Raw genomic sequence first — 17,651 nt, 5'->3', positions numbered from 1 at the left:
ACATCGCCCTTGCATGACTCCTCTCTTTGGTCCTCCTTGTTGTTTTGTTACTGTCAATTGACTCTTACGGAAAAATGGAACCTCTCACCCAGCGCTCACCTGCCCCAACACAAGCGCCCAACGCGTCAAGAAGAAGACGGGGAACGGCTTGCGAGCGTTGCAATCGGCGTAGAACCAGATGCGACGGATGGACCAACGGAGTTCCTTGCTCGGCGTGTAGAAAGAGCAACAATCAATCCAGATGCGTCCTGATTCAGTCGAAGCGTCGAAGGTATGATCTCCACGAGTTGCGACTAATGATGTTATCTTCTGACTTTAATTGCAGAGGTCCGGATGGACGGTATACCTATCAGGAGGATCACGAATCGCATCAAGGTCCCTCAGTTGCAACCTCTGAGCCACTAGCACCTACTTCAACAATTACTCAGCCACCTGAACGAGATGCTGCGAGTTGTGATGACACGGCTGCCGATTCAGGTCAACCAATAAACGGACCCTTTGATTCGGAACTGCTGTCTGCAGTTACGAGTCCAGACGAGAGACCCAGAGTAGCCCATACGCAAAATCCCACATCACCATCCACTGTTCAACCAAGTTTTGTGGGCGAAAGCTGGTACGCGTCCTACTTCATGAGGGGGTTTGCTCCTGGCTGCACCAGTTTCCACCGCCCAATCGATGACTGCAATCGAACAGTTCAAAACGTCTCCCGCGATACACCTAGGCAAAACTGCCCCAGGAGGTCACCACAGCCACGGGGCCGAACCGAGCTATCAGATCTACCACGCCCCGACTTGATGGACCGGCTCATCCATGCATACTTTGACCGGTTTCATGCCTTTTGCCCGATTGTCGGAAAGGAGTTCTTTGCTGCTTCGCTTCATGATGGGACCGTATCTGGAACTCTCCTGCGCTGTGTGCTCTTCGTCGCTTCTCTGCATTGCGATGTGGAGATACTGCATGTTATGGGTCACAGCACTCGATTCGATGCTAATTCCGATCTCTTTAACAAGGCCAGTGCATCATTCGACGAGGATACACAATCTGACCGGACCAGCATGGTCTTGTCCTCATATTTACTCCACTACTGGTTCGGTAATCCTACCTCCTACCGTGATTCGCATTGGTGGCTTGCAGCTGCCATCAGGTCGGCCCAGTGCATGGGCTACCACAGGAGTACCAAGGATAGCCAGATGCCGCCCCAGGAAAGGCTGAGATGGAAGCGCATATGGTGGTGCCTCTATGTGAGCAAACGCCGTCTTTCTACTAGGTCCCAGCTAACAGAAAAGATCCGCGATCGGCAGACATCCCTCTCTACTGGCAGCCCCATGGTCATTAATGACCTCGATCACGATGTCGAAGAGCTAGTGATGAACGATTTGTCAGACGAGACTCCAGAGACAGCAAGGTATATAATCTCACAGATGGAGCTGAACAAGACCGGTACGAAACCCCGAGCCAGCTGATGGGGACACGATGCTAATGGAGCAGCGGCGCGACTGTATTTTCTTCACTGCTCTCCGTTACGACTCCCTCTAAGTAAGGAGGTTTCCGTTCGCCAGACTGCTATGGAAGATATCCAGATGACCCTACAATCATGGTACACGACCTCTGAAGGAATTAATGTTTCCAGGAGAGACCACCATTTAACACTGACCTTGAAAATCTGCTACTAGTGAGTTTCCATTTGCCTTGCTTAGATCATCATACTCATACAGCCAGTTACTACTTCATCAATCTCCTTCAGCGCCTACAAAGACAGTCTAATAGAGGCGGTGACACTAAGCCGATTCTTGATGCTGCTCTTCAAGTCTTTGGTCTGGTGGAAGACTCGCTCCTGTACTGGACGCCAGAGTATTTCCCCATGATTTAGTGAGTGATTAATTAACCCACCATTGCCTCACTGTGCTAACTTGAAGCACAAGTGTTTCTGCTCTATTCTCTGCCATGATAGCTGTCGCTGCTGATGGTAGCATGTCCCCGCCCAGAAGCGACCAACTCCTCTGCAAGATACGCCCAGGTCTGCTGGCCCTGAAGCAGTTCGAGTCAGTCTACAATCTGGCTCGATGGATTCGGAATTTCTTTATGGATATCTTAAATCGTTCCGAGCCACACACTGGCGACAAGACTGCCCGTGACCAAGGACTGATCCCACCACGCCATGTTCAAGATGGTCAACCCATAACACCTGAGAGTGTCGCTCAAGCCCCTGCGGAGAACACTGTAGCAGATACTCCAGTAACGGCGGAGCAGCCTGATTACTCGACCCCAAGTTTAAATGTCGAAGACGCAAGCTTTCTATTCGGGCATGATACCCGTGAGGATGAGTGTCATCACCCAGAACTGACACGCGTTGGTGGATTCTGGCCGGCATCCCTGGTGACGGGCATCTTTTCTGGGACTCATAACAGCGATGTGATGGACTTCCCCCAACCTGATTCCATTCAGTATCAGGCCATGCACTTTTTAGCCGACTTGGGCATAGCGAGTTCAGATTGTGTGTAAACAAGCAGATGGGCTCTTTGGTCGATGGCCAATGCTCCTGCGGGGTTGACTTTTAGGGGGTCGTAGTCACCGAATAAGAAAAGTTCTAATTCTCGCATCGCGACTCATCAACCTCGAAATCTGTACGGTGGCTCGCCAAGGTGTGAGCCTCCTCCCTGGATAACCGCCGAACCGAGGCCTCATTACCCCACAAGCTAACCATAGCTGAATGACTTCATCGGAGTTCGCCAAGCCCACTATTGCCATTGCGATGTCGAAGGATCCCCAGAGTGTGGCTCCTCCATAGCCGAAAACTCAACACCATAGCCGAAGGCCATCACCGATCTCCACAGCAGAGCGGGTCTGGATTTCAGAGCTTCGTGGTAGATTTAAGGAAGGACAAGCTGGTACCAGAAATTGCTATTGGGTTATTTCTCTTTCTGGAGTATCTTTTCCTCGAGGCGAGTTCTGAACTCTTGCACATGATGCTCACTTCACATGGACATCGCGTGTCGTCTAGACTTGGCGGGTTACTCCTCCAGCACGCTTCCCGGCAAACCCGCCCTCTCTCAAATTCAAGGGGATCATCGCCGAGACCCAACAAAGATTTCGGAAAATATCTCGGTAAGCATGATAACCCTCCCTTGCCTGGTAACCACTCATTGGACTCACAATATGATAGGACTATTTTCTTTGGGAGTGGCTGTAACTGGTGCTGCGAGTTTCGCAGTTCTCAACAAATCATCTCGACAATCATCGACATTACCACTTTCCGAGGCCCCAAAAATACATCACGACACCTCGGCAGCAAACATTAAAGCAGCCTGTCAAGAGTTTGAGCGGATCATTGGGAAAGACCACATCTCGAGCGAAAGAACTGATCTCGTCACTCATTCTGGCTCAGATTATCAGTCATACGCCTGGACTGAGGAAAATGCCATCCTTTCAAATGTCATCCTCTATCCAGAAACGACAGAACAAGTCTCACAGATCGTCAAAGTCTGCTTTCGTCGCCGTTTACCAGTGACGCCATACTCTGGCGGTACATCAATCGAGGGCCAATACATTCCCCAATTCCAAGGCGTCTGCATCGACTTTACCCGCATGAACCACATCAAGGAGATAAATCCTGTTGATCTCGACTGCACAGTCCAGCCTGGAATCGGTTGGGTGGATCTGAACGACGAGTTGGCGTCACATGGTCTTTTCTTCCCGCCAGACCCAGGTCCTGGCGCCATGATAGGAGGAATGGTTGGAACTGGCTGCTCAGGGACAAACGCAGCTGCGTATGGAACCATGAAAGATTGGGTCCTATCGCTCACGGTGGTTCTTGCCGATGGGACCATTATCCAGACGCGGCAGCGAGCAAGGAAGTCCAGCGCGGGTTACGACCTAACGAGGGTATTTGTTGGGAGTGAGGGAACTTTGGGACTGGTCACCGAAGCCACTTTGAAACTGGCAGTGAAGCCTCCGCACGAAGTCGTGGCTGTCTGCACATTTCCCACACTGCGTGCCGCAGCATCTGCGGTACGTGAAGTGGCCTCAAGTGGTATCCAAGTGGCGGCAGTCGAGATTCTCGACGAAGTCCAGATGAGGAACATCAACTTGGCTGCTCTGACACGACTTAAGTGGAAAGAAGAGCCCACGCTGTTCTTCAAATTCGCCGGCAGTGATGACTTCATCGTCAAGCATATCGCCAAAAAGGTTGGAGAGATAACCAAGAGAAACGGCAGTTCGACGTACACCTTTGCCTCTGACGAAGGCGAGCGAAATGAGTTGTGGTCTGCAAGAAAAGCTGCTTTGTGGAGTATGCTTGCCCAGCGTCAATCGCCAACAGACAAAGTCTGGACAACAGATGTTGCTGTTCCATTAAGCAGACTCCCGGATATCATCGAGCTTGCCAAGGCCGACATTGAAGAGTCTGGTCTTATGGGTTCGATCGTTGGACATGTGGGAGATGGAAACTTCCACACATTGCTCTTGTTCCCAGAGGAGAAGAGGCCCATTGCTGAAGCGGTTGTGCACAGGATGGTAGATATGGCGATCGAGATGAAGGGTACTGCAACTGGCGAGCATGGAATCGGTCTTGTCAAGAGAGACTATTTGGAGAAGGAGCTTGGGAAAGAGACGGTGGACACCATGAGGGCTGTGAGTATTATTCCGTTCCCAGAGATCACTGTTTGCTAATGCCACAGTAGATGAAGAGCGCCTTCGACCCAATGTGTATTCTGAACTGCGACAAGGTCATCCGTATGAAGCCAGTAGAGGAACAATAGAGTCAATGAAGCTCTTGAACAGTGACACTGAGTTTGCCGTTGTTATCAAGCTACTCAAAGCATGCCAGGCAACGTGGCAGCGGAGCAGCCGGGTTTGTCAGCCCTAAGAAAGACAACAAGGTATCATCCGATCTGTATTCTCCAGCCGGTATCAACTTTGCATCTCACCGAGTTGTCGTATGTCACGTGAATACCATCCTGAAGAACTTATAACCCAGAATTACTTTAGGCAAAAAGAGCGAGGTTTTAACCATAGAGGTAGGTAAGTGTTAGACTACCTGGTTGTCTATCATGGTTCTCCGAAATAGCCGGGTACGAAGCGCTGCATTTGGACTTATTCACGCATCAGCCGCAAAAAATCCCTCTTTTTTCCAGCAACACGAGTAGTATTTAGGGCCGTAAGTGGCCCACCCTTGTTCCTGACCAGTGTGCCCTTATTTTTAAGCTTACCATCATGCTTAGCTCTGCAGGGGACACATGCGAGCTGTGGCCATCAAGGTGGACGGGTAGTTGTGGCGTTCCCAGCCTTCTGATAGTTCATGTCCATGAGCCCACCAACGTGCTTGGCCAGGCACCTGCCTGTCTTGGTAGTTGGACCGTTCCTTGACGGGCGGATGAATCGGAGGTTTGGTCTTTGTAATGACATCCAGGTACCCGGTTATCATTATGGGGCAGTTGAGTCAGTCCGGACTGAGTTTATTCATTGGAGCTCTGGCTAAGTATGTACTTCATAAAACGTAAAACGAGCGACATCAATCATGAGATGAATAGAATAGACACGATGAGTTTCAATCCCCACTTCCTCCACTCTCCCTTATGTCCCTTGTTTGCCATGTCGTCACAAGGCAACGAACGAGAAGCGAGTGTTGGCGGGGCTCTCTCTTCGCTTGGGTGTCGACCTTGTCCTTGAGTTAGCCGACAGTCCGGGCAACTGGTAATCCTTGTTTCTTACCCCACCTAGTGTGCGTGACAGTGCCAGCCCTGATCGGCGGTATCGGGGCAAGTGAATCCATGGGTGCTACCGACGAGGTGGCACTCCTCTCCACAGAGCGCCCAGACGTCACCTCCCAAGGCGGAAGGGCAGCAGAAGTACTCTGCGTCGCCCTCGTGAGTGTGTTGGCTGCAAGCCAACTCTGGGTACTCAATGGGGCAATCGTCACGGCGAACCAGGGTGTTGGCTGGGAGTGCCATGACGGCTGAGAGGGAGAGGCTGACGAGGGCAAGGAAGGTGGTCTTCATCTTGAGATTTTGTTAAGAAGAGAGGGGAGAAAGATGATTCTGCTTGAGTTTTTGGTGAGGCTTGGTTGTTTCTTGTTGTTTTTCAGGATTTATCCCTTCTATTTGTACTCGAGCGTTGAACCACGATCGGACCGTCGGCCTGTCCAAATGCAACTTGATGCGAGGAGCAGATCCCACGAACAGCATCAAGCTCGTCCGAGTCCGTCTGGCAAGAGAGGGGAAGACGCAGTATCTCTGCTTCTGACCTTTGTGAGTTCGCAACACGACCAATCCAGACCTTGAATCCCCTCTCTTCTCACGATAATCAAGGACGTGGCTTAACCAGCAAGGTACTGCGTGGGCGACATCCCGCGCCAAGAAACCATCAAGGGATTCAGCTCGGTCTTCTGACCAGGAACAATATCGCCATGACTGTGTGATGTTGGTGATGGAGTTTTGTTTCTCCAAACATCTGTCAGTCACGAACACAAACTGCTACCAACTGGCGTAACTGACTGACCATATAAGATGCTCAACTTCCCGCTCATTCTACGATTTCTTCCCCCTTCCTCAGCAGCCTCTACTTGCCAACCCATCGAGGCCTTTCTCTCTAACCTGCACCAGGAAAACGCACGCACGGCGCTTTCACTGGGCCAGCAAGGCTCCCTCTGTTGCAACAAATCGCGTGCAAAAGCATGCATGTCAAGATGCATCTAGTCAAGTTCTTCCTGGCTACTTGCCTTTCTCAGGCATGGAATGTCTCCGCTCGGCCACGCCCCCAGGCCGAAGAGGCATGCACCCCTCATGATGACCATTGGCATTGTCCTCCTGGTGTACAGCCACCCACCACGCCTCCCGGTCAACCTGATCCTACGAGCACGGCGCAACCTCAGCCAACCATCACCGCCCCCCCAGCAACAACTTGCTTGTAAGTACTGCGTTGGGTTGGAATACTTGTCGTGCTTTCAACGAATTTGATATGATGCTAGTATCAGATGCTAACCCAGAAAAGTCCTACCACCACCGCAGTTCCTCAGTTGGTAACTCTCAAGTCGAACCTGGAGGACTCCAGAACCTTCCTTCGGTACATGAACCCAAAGTACTCAACCTCGGGTGCAGTCTTCTCTGGTTACTCTGTTCTCTGGTATTCCTCAGAGGGCACGTACACTCGAAGCACTGGTGTCATCACCGTTACCAACACCTTGTTCTACGATTCCAACGCTTTGTCATCTGAGGGTTACGACATCACCACCAAGACATCCACCCGGACGACCTGTGTGACTCAAACCACCGATGGCCCATCAGCAACCTGTTCCCCACATGGAGATCACTGGCATTGTCCCCCAGGTGTTGAAGAACCCACGACGCCTCCTCCACAGGAGACAACGACATCTCCCCCAACAGAACCCACGGGAACCTGCTCCCCACATGGCGACCATTGGCACTGCCCCCCTGGGGTCGAGGAGCCTACGACGCCTCCTGCTCAAGAACCTACCGGAACTTGCTCTCCTCATGGTGATCACTGGCATTGTCCTCCTGGAGTTGAACAACCAACAACACCTCCGCCTCAAGAGACTACAACTACTCCAAAGGAACCCACGGGAACTTGTTCCCCCCATGGAGATCACTGGCACTGCCCTCCGGGAGTTGAAGAGCCCACTACGCCACCCTCGCAGGAAACCACAACTACTCCGAAAGAACCCACCGGGACCTGCTCTCCTCATGGCGATCACTGGCATTGTCCTCCTGGCGTTGAAGAGCCCACAACACCTCCCCCAATCATCACGTCCAAGTCGACTTTGACCACAGGCAAGGATGAGCCTACGGGAACTTGTTCCCCCCACGGAGATCACTGGCATTGCCCCCCTGGAGTTGAGGAACCTACGACTCCTCCTCCTATCATCACTTCCAAGACAACGGTGACTACGGGTAAGGATGAGCCCACAGGAACTTGCTCTCCTCACGGCGACCACTGGCACTGTCCTCCTGGCGTTGAAGAGCCCACGACACCTCCCCCAGTCATTACATCCAAGACAACCAAGACCACACCCAAGGATGAGCCCACTGGTACATGTTCCCCTCATGGTGATCATTGGCATTGTCCTCCCGGTGTGGAGGAGCCAACCACCCCACCCGCCAACCCCACCACCGGTACGAACCCGTCCCCTACAGGTAGCACCGAGTGTACCCCCCATGGCGACCATTGGCACTGCCCACCAGGCGTTGAAGAGCCCCCGTTCCCTCCTGGTCAAGGCTCCGATAATGGAGACGGTGATGATGATGGACACAACGGCGGCCAAGACCCAGGGGAGTGCGTTGCTCACGGTGACCACTGGCATTGTCCCGATGGAGTAGAGGAGCCTCCATTCCCTCCCGGCCAAGGTTCTGACAACGGAAGCGGTGGCGATGATGGTGCCAACAATGGTAGCGAAGACTCTGGGGAGTGTGTCGCTCATGGTGATCATTGGCACTGCCCCGATGGAGTGGAGGAACCTCCCTTCCCTCCTGGTCAAGACTCTGGTAACGGAGATGGTGGTGACAGCGGAAACGGCGGAGGAGAAGATTCTGGAGAGTGTGTTGCTCACGGCGACCACTGGCATTGCCCCGAAGGTGTTGAGGAACCTCCTTACGCCCCTGGACAAGAGCCTGGTGGCGATGGTGATAACTCAAGCGGTGGTTCGGGCAGCGGTGATGGTGCCGCTGGTGAGTGTGTTGCTCACGGTGACCACTGGCATTGTCCCGAGGGAGTCGAAGAACCCCCTTACGCTCCTGGAGAAGAACCAGGCAACCAGTCTGGCTCTGGCGATAACCACGCTGATGGCGATGCCGAGGGCACAGAGTGCGTGGCTCATGGCGATCACTGGCACTGCCCCGAAGGAGTTGAAGAACCACCCTACGCTCCAGGAGAGGAGCCCGGTAGCGAGGGCGGCTCTGGTGATAGTTCTGGCGATGACTCTTCTAATGAGTGCGTTGCCCACGGCGACCACTGGCATTGTCCCGAAGGCGTTGAGGAGCCCCCTTATGCCCCGGGAGAAGAGCCAGGAAACGAATCCGGCTCCGATGGTGGCCATAGCGGTGACGCTGAGGGCACTGAGTGTGTGGCTCATGGAGATCACTGGCACTGCCCTGAGGGGGTTGAGGAACCTCCTTACGCCCCAGGAGAAGAGCCAGGCCATGAGTCGGGCTCTGGCGATGATGCTTCTACTGAGTGTGTGGCTCACGGCGACCACTGGCATTGTCCAGAGGGAGTTGAAGAGCCATCATATGCGCCGGGAGAAGAGTCCAACAGCCAATCTACCTCTGGTGATGAGCATGCAGGCGATGATGCTTCTACTGAGTGCGTTGCACACGGTGACCACTGGCATTGTCCTGAGGGAGTTGAGGAGCCTTCTTACGCCCCAGGAGAGGAGCAATCCGGCTCTGGCGATGAGGCTGAAGGCACCGAGTGTGTCGCGCATGGCGATCACTGGCACTGCCCCGAAGGAGTCGAAGAGCCTTCGTACCCCCCTGGAAGCGAGTCTCAGGCTGCTGTCACAAGCCCAACCACGCTTGTCACCGTACCTGAGCCCACCGCGACTGAGGGGTCGCCTGTTGTTGTAACGGGTGCAGCCAGCCGATTTGTTTCTCCAGCCCTTTCGGCGTGGGTTGCTGTCATGGTTGCCGCGAACCTACTCTAAGCAGTAGGCTGAGTCATGGCTTGTATCTTAGAAGCAACAGCCGCCCATGTGTGAGAGTTGGGGTGTAAATGGAAGGATGATAGGTCCAACAATGGTTGAGAGATTCGCAGGATATAACTTACAATTCTTGACATTCCTTGGTAATTTAATATAATCCAGCCGCTCATAGGAGTGTCAATTCTACGCTTGTTGTCACGTAATATGTATGAAGGCCTTCATCCTCTCGCTGTGACTAGAAGATGAAATGAGATCATTTGGCCAGCTAGGGCCCTATTTGGTTTACTCGCTGTAGCAAGCCCATGTAAAGCACGAACCTACCAGCAATGAAACTTTAGAAACTCCAGTCAAGTATTAATTAGGAGAATAAATAACCTTAATTCGTAGTCAGTCTATTTCTATCCTCGCTTTGCTTTGTGATCTTGGGTAGCCATACTGGTGGTCCAAGCGGATCCGAGTCCGAAATCATGGTCAGTGTCGCGATGAATGGGAATTTGCGGTTATCAGTCAGAGTCTCCAAGAGGACCTGAATCTAGATAACGCTAGAGACGCTGCTGTAGAAACTCTTGTTGACGTTGTGGCTGCCATGTAGCGAGTGGTCATGATAACGTGGGAAACCTCGGATTGCATGGACCCGCCTCGTGGGAAAACAGGCCAAGCAGAACCTGGCTGGCAATGATGCCATACCCCTTGCCACCGCGATAAGGGATGAGAAAGCTTAAGGTGACCGCTGTCCAGATCCTACGGTTGTAAGGTCTTGGTACGCCATTGACCATGAGTCGAAGCCGTACCAAATGCCGGGAAGAAGATGATGACACGATAGGCGAGAGTGAGATCTCGGCGGCTCCGCGGAGGTCGGGGCCAGAATTTGACCTTGCATCAGATCTCTTTGCTTATTGTCAGAGTCTGGAGCAATCGAATCATGATAAGCATGCAAGATGAATCTCATGAATCTACCGCATTGAGTAACTGTCGTACAGTAAATAGAGCCAATTAGGCCCCCTTATCGTCATGGGGGCCCCCTACCTTTTGGGTGGCCTAACGGCCTATTTTTCTGTATCACAGTAACGCAGTCTATCACACCAGGATCAAGGATACGCGCAGCATTCCGATAGGGGTAAGTCCGAGTCTAGCTACTTTTGGGCAAAGACATGTAGCTGAGTCGTGAACAGAACAGTCCGAAAGTCCGAAGGTCCGTCAACCGCGGACCTCTGAAAGTCCGAAATATCTTGCAGAGACTCGTCAGTAAGTGGAGAAGACTTCACAGTACAGGAGTGAAGCTCAGGAATCGGTATCAGGAAATCATCGGAATAGGATTCCGCATAAGAAGGTACTTATTCTCCCATCACGCCACAACAATACAACTCAATCAACAATCGAATCAACCGTGCATCATCAGAACTCCATTGTCCATCTGTCCACAATGGCTCGCATCCCACATCCCCTGTCGCAATTGAGTCTCGACGAGACGGCCTTGGCGCGAGATGTGATTCGTCAGGCTCACCCTGGCACGCTCCTCAACTTCCGCGTCATCTTTCTCCTTGAGCCTCCCAAGGCCGAGGTTGAAGCTTACCTGGAGCTTGAGCATTCCGGAAACCTTACTGCAGCTTCACAGAGACTGGCACGATTGGCCCAAGCTTGGTATGATGTTATTGGAAGCTCGCGTGTGCCTCAATACCATGAGACGGTTGTCGATCTTCGGGCAGCCAGCATCGCTGAGAAGAAGGTCATTGACGCCAAGAGCCAAGCCAGTCTCTCAGTGTCAGTTTAACCATTGACCCTTCTTTCACTATTTTCTTACTGACTTTCTTTTAGGTGGGAGTTTAACCAATTGGTCAAGTGCGTCACAGAGAACCCAGAAGTCCAAGCAAAGGTCGCCGACTTGAAGCTCCCAGCTGGATTCGAACTCGTCATCGAGCCTTGGCCATTTGGTGCCCCCGATCCTAGAGATGGAGACGACCGACTATTCCAAGCTTTGATGTTCGCTCAAAGAAGTGGAAACCCTGACTCCAACTTTTACGCCTACCCGTTGCCCATCATCCCTGTCGTCAACATTTACAACCTCGAGGTTGTTCGCATCGAGACCCCTGCTACAGGTGGTGGAGGCGATTCTCTGACAGAACGATCGAACTATGCCGGTATCGTCGATCATTGCACCGACAGCGAATACGTGCCGGAACTTCTCCCCGGCGGCACAAGACAAGATTTGAAGCCTCTTACTGTGGTTCAGCCTTACGGACCTAGCTTCAAGATTGACGACGGAAATCTCATTCGATGGCAGAAGTGGCAGTTTCGCGTTTCGTTCAACCCTCGTGAGGGTGCTGTTCTCCACGATCTCCGATATGACGGTCGAAGCGTTCTGTACCGTCTGAGCATCAGCGACATGGTGAGTACGGGATCGAGAATGTGGATGGTCTTGGATAATCCAGGCTAACTCAATCAACAGACCGTCCCTTATGCTGATCCGAGAAACCCTTACCACCGAAAGCAGGCCTTTGACTTTGGCGACGGAGGTCTCGGTAACGCTGTCAACAACTTGACCCTGGGCTGCGATTGCTTGGGTGTCATCAAGGCAAGCTGGCTTCCCTGAATAGCATTGACCCAAGACTTACATATTCTAGTACTTTGATGGTGTACTTGTTGATCACGAGGGTAAGCCCCAGGTCACCAAGAATGTCATCTGTCTTCACGAGCAAGATAACGGCATCAACTGGAAGCATACCAACTGGCGAACCGGTCGAGCCGTCGTTACTCGCCGCCGAGAACTGGTTATCCAGTTCATCATCACCCTTGCCAACTACGAATACATCTTCAACTTCAAGCTCGACCAAGCTGCTGGAATAATGGTGGAGGCCCGCGCAACCGGTATCGTTTCGGTCGTCAATATCGATGAGGGCAAAACCGCACCTTGGGGTAATGTCGTCAACCCAGGAGCGTTGGCGCAGAACCATCAACATGTGTTCTGTGTGAGAATTGACCCTGCTATTGATGGTAGCCGCAATACCGTCGTCCAGGAAGAGAGTCTACCAGTGGCGATGAACCCTTACTCCAACCCTCAAGGCAACCTCTACGAAGTCCGCCAGGTACCCATCGCCAAGTCGGGAGGATACGATGTTGAGCCATTGAACAACCGGGTCTTTAAGATTCAGAATACGAACAAGCTCAATCCTGTCTCGGGCAAACCTATTGCCTACAAGGTCATCACCCCAGCTACACAAAAGCTGCTTGCGGATCCTCGAAGCACCCAAGCTCGACGAGCTTTGTTCGCCAAGCATCATCTCTGGGTAACCAAGCATAAGGACGACGAGTTGTATGCTGGTGGTCGGTATACGCTGCTGAGCAAGGATGAGATTGGTGGTGTTGCAGATGCTGCTGCACGAGATGACGATGTGTTGAATGAGGATGTCGTGTTGTGGAGTTGCTTTGGCCTGACGCATAACCCCCGTGTCGAGGACTGGCCTGTCATGTGAGTCACCAACACTCCTTAATACCTCCATTGATGAATCTGTTGCTAACAAGTTGTTCTTCTAGGCCTGTTGAGATCCTGCAAGTCTCGCTTACTCCCGCCGACTTCTTTACTGCGAACCCTGCGCTCGATGTTCCCTCGAACAAGGATTTGGGCTCCAGGTATGTAGATGCTTGCTGCAAGGAGAATAAGCTATAAAAGGCTTTGTATTTGTTTGAGAATGATTAGAGCGTTGTTCAAGTCTTGTGTACGAAGAGCGTGTACTGTTGATGGAACCTATAGACAGCGAAGAAGATCTCGCTGGTTGAAGTAAAGTCGAGAGAAATCTGTTATTCCTTTAAGCAAGTTTTAAATACAGAATGAGTCTAATAGAAAGAATACCGAATGTGAAAAACAAAGACGTGATCAAAGTCTTCGATGCAAATACGGCTCTTTATCTTGGATCTAGAGACCTTGCTGGCGTTAACAGTTTCCCAACATCCTACTTTTCATTATAGAAATCTTCGCAAATGCCGACTCCACGAGAGTCATGTTGGTCTTTGCTACCAAAGTCTTCCAACTCGTTGGGATGCTCATGACTTGCCTCTCATGGAGAGCCTCTATCATGTCTTTCCTCATTCTCGACCCCACGCCTAATTTTTACTTGTCGTCTCCTTTGGGAGTGCTACCAAGAACACATAATTGAATCTTAATGTACTCGGCCAAAATCCGTTCGTCATAAAGTACCTGTGGCAACATTCTAGCGGTTTACATGATGGGGAAGAGGCCAGCCCATGATTGACGAGATGTCAACAACCGCGGACAGCGGATTGTTCAGACTGCTCGGGTTGGAGATCACAAGTCAATGGCCTATTGACTGATTCCATTCTACCCAACTTACATCTCTGTGGTCAATTTCTTTGACCGCTAATGAACCAACAATCTATCGAGGGTGCGATTTGTAAGTCCTTCGCCACATGGTGACCCATGAAAACTCAAGTCAGTGGAGTTTACCGGTATCCCACATCCCAGAACGTTCCTGACAAACTTCGAAAAGATAATGAATACGAGGTTATTGGATAGATGTTATCTTTGCGGCATTTGACGAGACTCAAACACGAGTGCAACGCAATATATCCGCGTACTCATGATAAGTCTCACATTCAGTGTAACAAGTTTTTCTTCAACGACTCAGCTGCCTTCGCTTGAATGACCTTACTGAACTCTAGACCACTTAATGTCGACCATTTAAACCACTTATGGTAAGACCATGAATCAGATCCGGGGTCAAAAACTCACTAGGGGACCCATGCAAAGTCCGAATGTCCGTTGATAGCGAATTACCTGGGTCCGAAGCTCCATCGTGGCCACACGGGCCAAAACACCTCGGAACCAAAACCTTCAATTCCGAGATCCCTGGCTCAAACATTGGCATATTGCCCGACCGTTGTACGATTCTTCGTTGAGAAGGGTACGCTCGAGCCAATCACCTCATTGCCAATTGCCGTTCCTCGCCTCCAGCGTTAGCCTTTAACGATCTGCGGGGAAGAGATCGGGTCATGCAGATTAAGGGGACATATGACCGGCTTTCCCCAGATTTTGAGGATTCTCGGGCTCGTTTCCGAGCCGCCCGCGATCTGGGGAGCATCTCCAGGCTCTCGTGTCACTAAAAACGACCTTCAGGTCAACTATGCCCCCTGCAAGTTTTGATACAGAGCATTGCATGCAGTAGATCAGCACTGTTTTGCGCCCGGAAACATGGCTCATGAATTCCTAGATAAGCGACTTTTGTGTGCGTGTGGCAGAGTGTCTTATCAGCAATGCCACCCATGCAACAAGCGGCATGGCCTAGCCGGCTATCTCTTGTCCCAGATAATGCCAGCCTCGATGTGGTAACAAGCAATCTACCCCGCAATCTCAGGAGGCGAGGGTTCCGATTCCGACACGTTTGGGCTACAGTACAAAACAATAGCCTTGTCCATAGGTAGGCAGATGATGATTCTCCATCATCAGGCTTCATGCCAATATCGCAATCATGGAGAAAGACGGTATCACCGCGACTCGGACCCGAACCAACTCGGTCTCGAAGAATCCTCAGGATGATGATGCTCGACGCCTGGCCCAGATGGGCCACAAGCAGGAGCTCGAGAGATCGTACTCCCTGTTTGCCCTCGGTGCTCTTTGCGTCTGCCTCATGGCAACCTGGGAAGCGTTGTCGACTGTCATTGCTACAGCCCTGATCAGTGGAGGAGCGCCGTGTTTGTTTTACAACCTGTAAGTTGTACCGGAAAATGCTCAGGGTAACCCCTTTAACGCAGTTTACATAGCCTCCTATCCACGTTTTCCACCATCTGCATTGCTTGCTCCCTGGGAGAAATCGCCTCGATCTATCCCACTGCTGGTGGTAAGTTCAACCAGCCTTTCACTGACCTGGGTAAAACTCACATAACCCTCCTTCTAGGCCAGTACCACTGGGTCGCAGCCCTCTCTCCGTTATCGATCCGATCTCCCTTGGCTTATATGACTGGATGGATTTCTATCGGAGGTCAAATCGTCCTGACTTCCTCTGCCGCCTTTGCAGCTGGCCTGCAGACCCAGTCTCTAATCATCGTAAACTCTGACTCTTATATCCCTCAGCGCTGGCAGGGTATGCTCTTTTACTGGGCTATCCTCACATATGCGTTGGTCATGAACATATGGGGCCATAGGCTACTCCCTACGACCAACACCATCTCGGGTTTGTGTGAAACTCCTGCTCCAAGGTGTGCGATGCTAACTCTGTTTAGGTGTTCTCCATGTAGCGGGTTTCATCTCGATTCTTATCGTCTTGGGCGTCATGGCTCCCAAGAACTCAGCCTCCTTTGTCTTTACCGAGTTCACAAACTCAAGTGGCTGGTCTAGCGACGGTGTTTCTTGGCTCGTTGGACTCTTGAGTGCTGTGTATCCCTATCTTGGGTAAGTTTTGAAACCTCAAGACTCAACGTTGAACTGTCTCTAACTGCTCAACTTTAATCAGTTACGATGCTGCGTGTCACTTGGCAGAGGAAATGCCTAACGCGAGCAGAAACGTCCCCCTTGCTATGGTCGGCAGTGTCTCCGTCAACGGACTCATGGGCCTCATCTACGCCATCGTACTCCTCTTCTCGACCGGTCCTCTCGAGTCGCTTCTACAAACACCTACAGGCTTCCCATTCATGCAAATCTTCCTCGACGTAACCAAGAGCCGAGCCGGAGCCACTGTCATGTCTGTTGTTATTATAACAATTGCTATCGCAGCCTCGGTTGCAGGTGTCACATCCACCTCTCGAACGCTGTGGGCTTTTGCTCGTGACAGGTCTACTCCTTTCGACAGGCACCTCAGTAAAGTCAACAAGAGCCTCCAAATCCCCGTTCACGCTGTTGTACTAGTCACTGTCCTTCAGATGCTGCTTGGTTTCATCTACCTTGGCAATACCACAGCTTTCAACGCCATCCTATCTATGGCCATCATCGGCATGTACACAAGCTATGCTCTCCCTATCATTCAGATGATCTGGGCTAGAGGCCGTATCATCCGTTCCAATGATTACGGGCCTTTCAAACTGGGTCCCATCCTTGGCCCTGTGGCAAACGTCATCAGCCTGATCTGGATTACTGTTGTCATCATCTTCAGTGTTTTCCCCAGTTCGATGCCAGTCATTCCACAAAGCATGAATTATTCCATTGTTGTTATGGTCGGCTGGATCCTGTTTGGTATAGTATACTACATCTTCTACGGACGATTCAAGTTTGAGGTAGCGGCTATCACGGATGTTCTCGATGGAGTTCCAGGTTCAAGGCCTTGAGTCAAGAAATTTAGTTGTCGAGAACTATATTCTAGAATGATATCAGCATGGCAGGTTTGCGTCTGTATGTTCTACTGTTCAGTGGTGTCTCTGGGTTGCAAGTCACACGTCTTTAAGAGTTTGTTATTTAAGACTTGTCAATCTTGTTCAGAAAGTGCCCCTTCACTTCGTTTCTCCTAGTTTTAAATACCACTCAATTTGCTTTCTGGGGTAATCATTCCGTCGACTGAAAATAATCTACCTTGCCGTACCATTGATAGGGTCCTGGTAGCTTCAAATCAAGGAGCCAGGTCAAGTGGATATCTCTACAGGCCTACTTTAGATCTTCGAGAATATATAAGAGACTCCTTGTTTTCTAAAAGTTTCCAGAATCCTATAAAGTCAGCGGTATAGTCAATACACCGTCCCTAACCTGATGCTGTTGATAAATCTGGGTGAATTTGTCGGTATTGGCTTGCGTATACTGATCCTAACCATAACCTTAACCAACTACAACCCTTATCCCAACCTCACCCTAACCATAACATATATCCTAACCTATGCATTGGATAATAGGTGTCAAAGGGGGTTGGCTCACGAGGTGGTCGGGGGTCGGCTTGACAAACCACTCTTGGTGTACCCTGGCGGATTAACTTGTTTCAACTTCCTCTACATTAGAACACTAACAGATAAGACTCTAATTCCCGCCCGTTGCTGGAGTATCTGCTAGTGAGATAACGCGGGGCTGTAATCA

The 17,651-nt window shown here is 51.2% G+C and overlaps 5 protein-coding genes across 5 annotated transcripts; all 5 read left to right on the top strand.

Moving 5' to 3' along the window:
- Nucleotides 1-299: 299 nt before the first annotated feature.
- Nucleotides 300-2,502, top strand: NECHADRAFT_51315 (uncharacterized protein; the record flags this gene model as incomplete). The annotated part of the gene is made up of 4 exons (XM_003043125.1): nt 300-1,241; nt 1,287-1,440; nt 1,770-1,869; nt 1,923-2,502. 4 exons carry the CDS (start codon nt 300-302, stop codon nt 2,500-2,502), a joined length of 1,776 nt encoding a protein of 591 aa, XP_003043171.1.
- Nucleotides 2,503-3,156: 654 nt separating this feature from the next.
- NECHADRAFT_51503 (uncharacterized protein) lies at nt 3,157-4,757 on the top strand (the record flags this gene model as incomplete). The annotated part of the gene is made up of 2 exons (XM_003043124.1): nt 3,157-4,629; nt 4,680-4,757. 2 exons carry the CDS (start codon nt 3,157-3,159, stop codon nt 4,755-4,757), a joined length of 1,551 nt encoding a protein of 516 aa, XP_003043170.1.
- Nucleotides 4,758-6,682: 1,925 nt separating this feature from the next.
- NECHADRAFT_51492 (uncharacterized protein) lies at nt 6,683-8,047 on the top strand (the record flags this gene model as incomplete). Its single annotated transcript, XM_003043123.1, has 2 exons — nt 6,683-6,903; nt 7,048-8,047. Coding segments are annotated over 2 exons (1,221 nt in total), but the record flags the coding sequence as incomplete, so codon positions are not given.
- Nucleotides 8,048-11,024: 2,977 nt separating this feature from the next.
- Nucleotides 11,025-13,497, top strand: NECHADRAFT_72647 (uncharacterized protein). The gene is made up of 5 exons (XM_003043122.1): nt 11,025-11,410; nt 11,465-12,035; nt 12,096-12,212; nt 12,271-13,115; nt 13,181-13,497. The coding sequence occupies exons 1-5, from the start codon at nt 11,073-11,075 to the stop codon at nt 13,311-13,313; spliced, it is 2,004 nt and encodes a 667-aa protein (XP_003043168.1). The 5' UTR covers nt 11,025-11,072; the 3' UTR covers nt 13,314-13,497.
- Nucleotides 13,498-15,129: 1,632 nt separating this feature from the next.
- NECHADRAFT_86300 (uncharacterized protein) lies at nt 15,130-16,918 on the top strand (the record flags this gene model as incomplete). Its single annotated transcript, XM_003043121.1, has 5 exons — nt 15,130-15,368; nt 15,422-15,498; nt 15,556-15,831; nt 15,881-16,049; nt 16,111-16,918. 5 exons carry the CDS (start codon nt 15,130-15,132, stop codon nt 16,916-16,918), a joined length of 1,569 nt encoding a protein of 522 aa, XP_003043167.1.
- Nucleotides 16,919-17,651: the final 733 nt, after the last annotated feature.

This window comes from Fusarium vanettenii, assembly GCF_000151355.1.
Source record: "Fusarium vanettenii 77-13-4 chromosome 11 genomic scaffold NECHAsca_30_chr11_1_0, whole genome shotgun sequence".
NCBI classification, from domain to species: domain Eukaryota; kingdom Fungi; phylum Ascomycota; class Sordariomycetes; order Hypocreales; family Nectriaceae; genus Fusarium; species Fusarium vanettenii.
This window is presented reverse-complemented; position numbering and strand designations above follow the sequence as displayed.

Excerpts from the sequence above, each read along its gene's own strand:
- NECHADRAFT_72647 (XM_003043122.1), top strand. The coding sequence starts at position 11,073 with ATGGCTCGCATCCCACATCCCCTGTCGCAATTGAGTCTCGACGAGACG. Across the intron at positions 11,411-11,464 it reads AGCCAAGCCAGTCTCTCAGT|GTGGGAGTTTAACCAATTGG; the intron begins GTCAGTTTAACC and ends ACTTTCTTTTAG. Across the intron at positions 12,036-12,095 it reads GTCTGAGCATCAGCGACATG|ACCGTCCCTTATGCTGATCC; the intron begins GTGAGTACGGGA and ends CTCAATCAACAG.